The sequence below is a fragment of the Austrofundulus limnaeus genome, unplaced genomic scaffold (genome assembly GCF_001266775.1).
Source record: "Austrofundulus limnaeus strain Quisiro unplaced genomic scaffold, Austrofundulus_limnaeus-1.0 Scaffold108, whole genome shotgun sequence".
NCBI lineage: Eukaryota > Metazoa > Chordata > Actinopteri > Cyprinodontiformes > Rivulidae > Austrofundulus > Austrofundulus limnaeus.
Window position 1 is genome coordinate 620,703 of NW_013952510.1, and position 1,576 is coordinate 622,278.

Consider the following 1,576-nt stretch of genomic DNA (forward strand, 5'->3'; position numbering starts at 1 on the left):
CGTCACACTTTTTCTGTTACAAACTGACTCCGGCCCCCGACCAGAGAAGTGAAAAGTTATTTGGCCCTTACAGGAAAAAGTTTGGAGACCCCTGGTCTAAATAGACTGGTTCTGACAAAATATACGCTTCTGTGATACTTAGTGGGGAAAACATTGTGCTTATTTTGATGTCAGTTTAAATGAAACATTGTCTCAGAACAATGAAGAGGAAAATCTGCTTGCTTTGCATTCATTGTTTGATGTTTGATAGAAAGTGTGCTGTTTGATAAAATAACAATAAAATCTTCATTAAAGGAGGCTGACTGTCTTTACAGTCCCCTGTAACCAATAACACCTGGCAGGTGATCTGGTCACAATAAGACCTGCTGAATTAGGTATTTACATATTTATAATTTTCAAATATTTAGTGTCCAGGAAAAGGTTTGGTCGTTTCCAATGTTGCTTGAGAAAAAAACGCATTTAGCTCACAGGGAGGGTTTAAATGTGTTGTGAAAATGAAAGCATCAGAGTCGTCGTTAAAGATTAATGAATGAACAAGTAAAAATCATGGCTGGAAACATTCTCTGAAGGCTCCCCAGAAAGACACTTTTACTGCTGGTAATGTATCACATCATAGCCGAGTCATAAACGCTCCTCTGTAAATTAAGATGCTGGAGCTTCCTGAAAGTCTCTGTGAACATTTCCCTCACAGCAAAACGATGACATCAGACCTGACGGAAAGAAACGAGAGCCTGCAGGAAATGGAAGCTCTGATAGCTCACAAAATTATGACCATAATGGATCACACAGGGAAATATAGTTTATAAAACATTAGAAAAAAATCTTCTGTTTAGGTTGATACATGGACATTTTGACTGATCCCTCTCTGTAGGTTTTCAGTTAAGACCCTGTTAGAGAAATACACGGCCGAGCCCATCGATGACTCAGCTGAGGAGTTCATCAACTTCGCAGCAATCCTTGAACACATCCTCAGTCACCGGTTTAAAGGTAAGAAACATTCAAAAATAAATAAATGCAACCTGTGGAAGGAACCGTAAAGCAGGATCTAAAACCTTGGTTTAAAATCCTGTAAGTTGCTTGAATTACAAAACAAAATATAACACAACACAAGTGTCATTGACCAAAGCAAAGAATTTAGCTGATGAAGAAGTGAAATCATCATCTTGCTTAAGAATGTGTGAGCTTTCACCACATCGAAGATGCTGCAGTAGTTTAAAAATTCACATAGAAAATGTTTGAAAGGTTTCAAAACAGGAGCTAAGCGCTGCACTGCTTTGCCGAACTTGAAGCTGAAGTACGCAAAAACAAAATTGAGAAAACTGGGAAATCAAATGAGGAAAACAAACGGTACATTTTGAAATGAGCAAAACAAAAGCCATGATCTTAAATCAGCAGCATTAGCAAAACAGGAACTAAAATCTAAAAATGAAGGAGATTTCAGCGCACAATCTTTAAGTACTTGAAATTATCTCAGTGCTTTTCTATAATTAGGAAATGTAAATAAGGTCAAGTATTTCAAAAAGTATAAAAGTTCTAAAAACCAAACATCGCCATAATGTCTTGAACGAGATTATAT

General features: G+C 37.0%; 1 protein-coding gene across 1 annotated transcript in view; it reads left to right on the forward strand.

Moving 5' to 3' along the window:
• Nucleotides 1-1,576, forward strand: part of LOC106521393 (RUN domain-containing protein 3A) — an 8,349-nt gene that overhangs the window by 1,757 nt on the left and 5,016 nt on the right. The window contains exon 2 of the mRNA XM_014013943.1: nucleotides 872-987. Coding sequence (XP_013869397.1) covers nucleotides 872-987 — 116 coding nt within the window. The remainder of the gene's footprint in view (nucleotides 1-871; nucleotides 988-1,576) is intronic.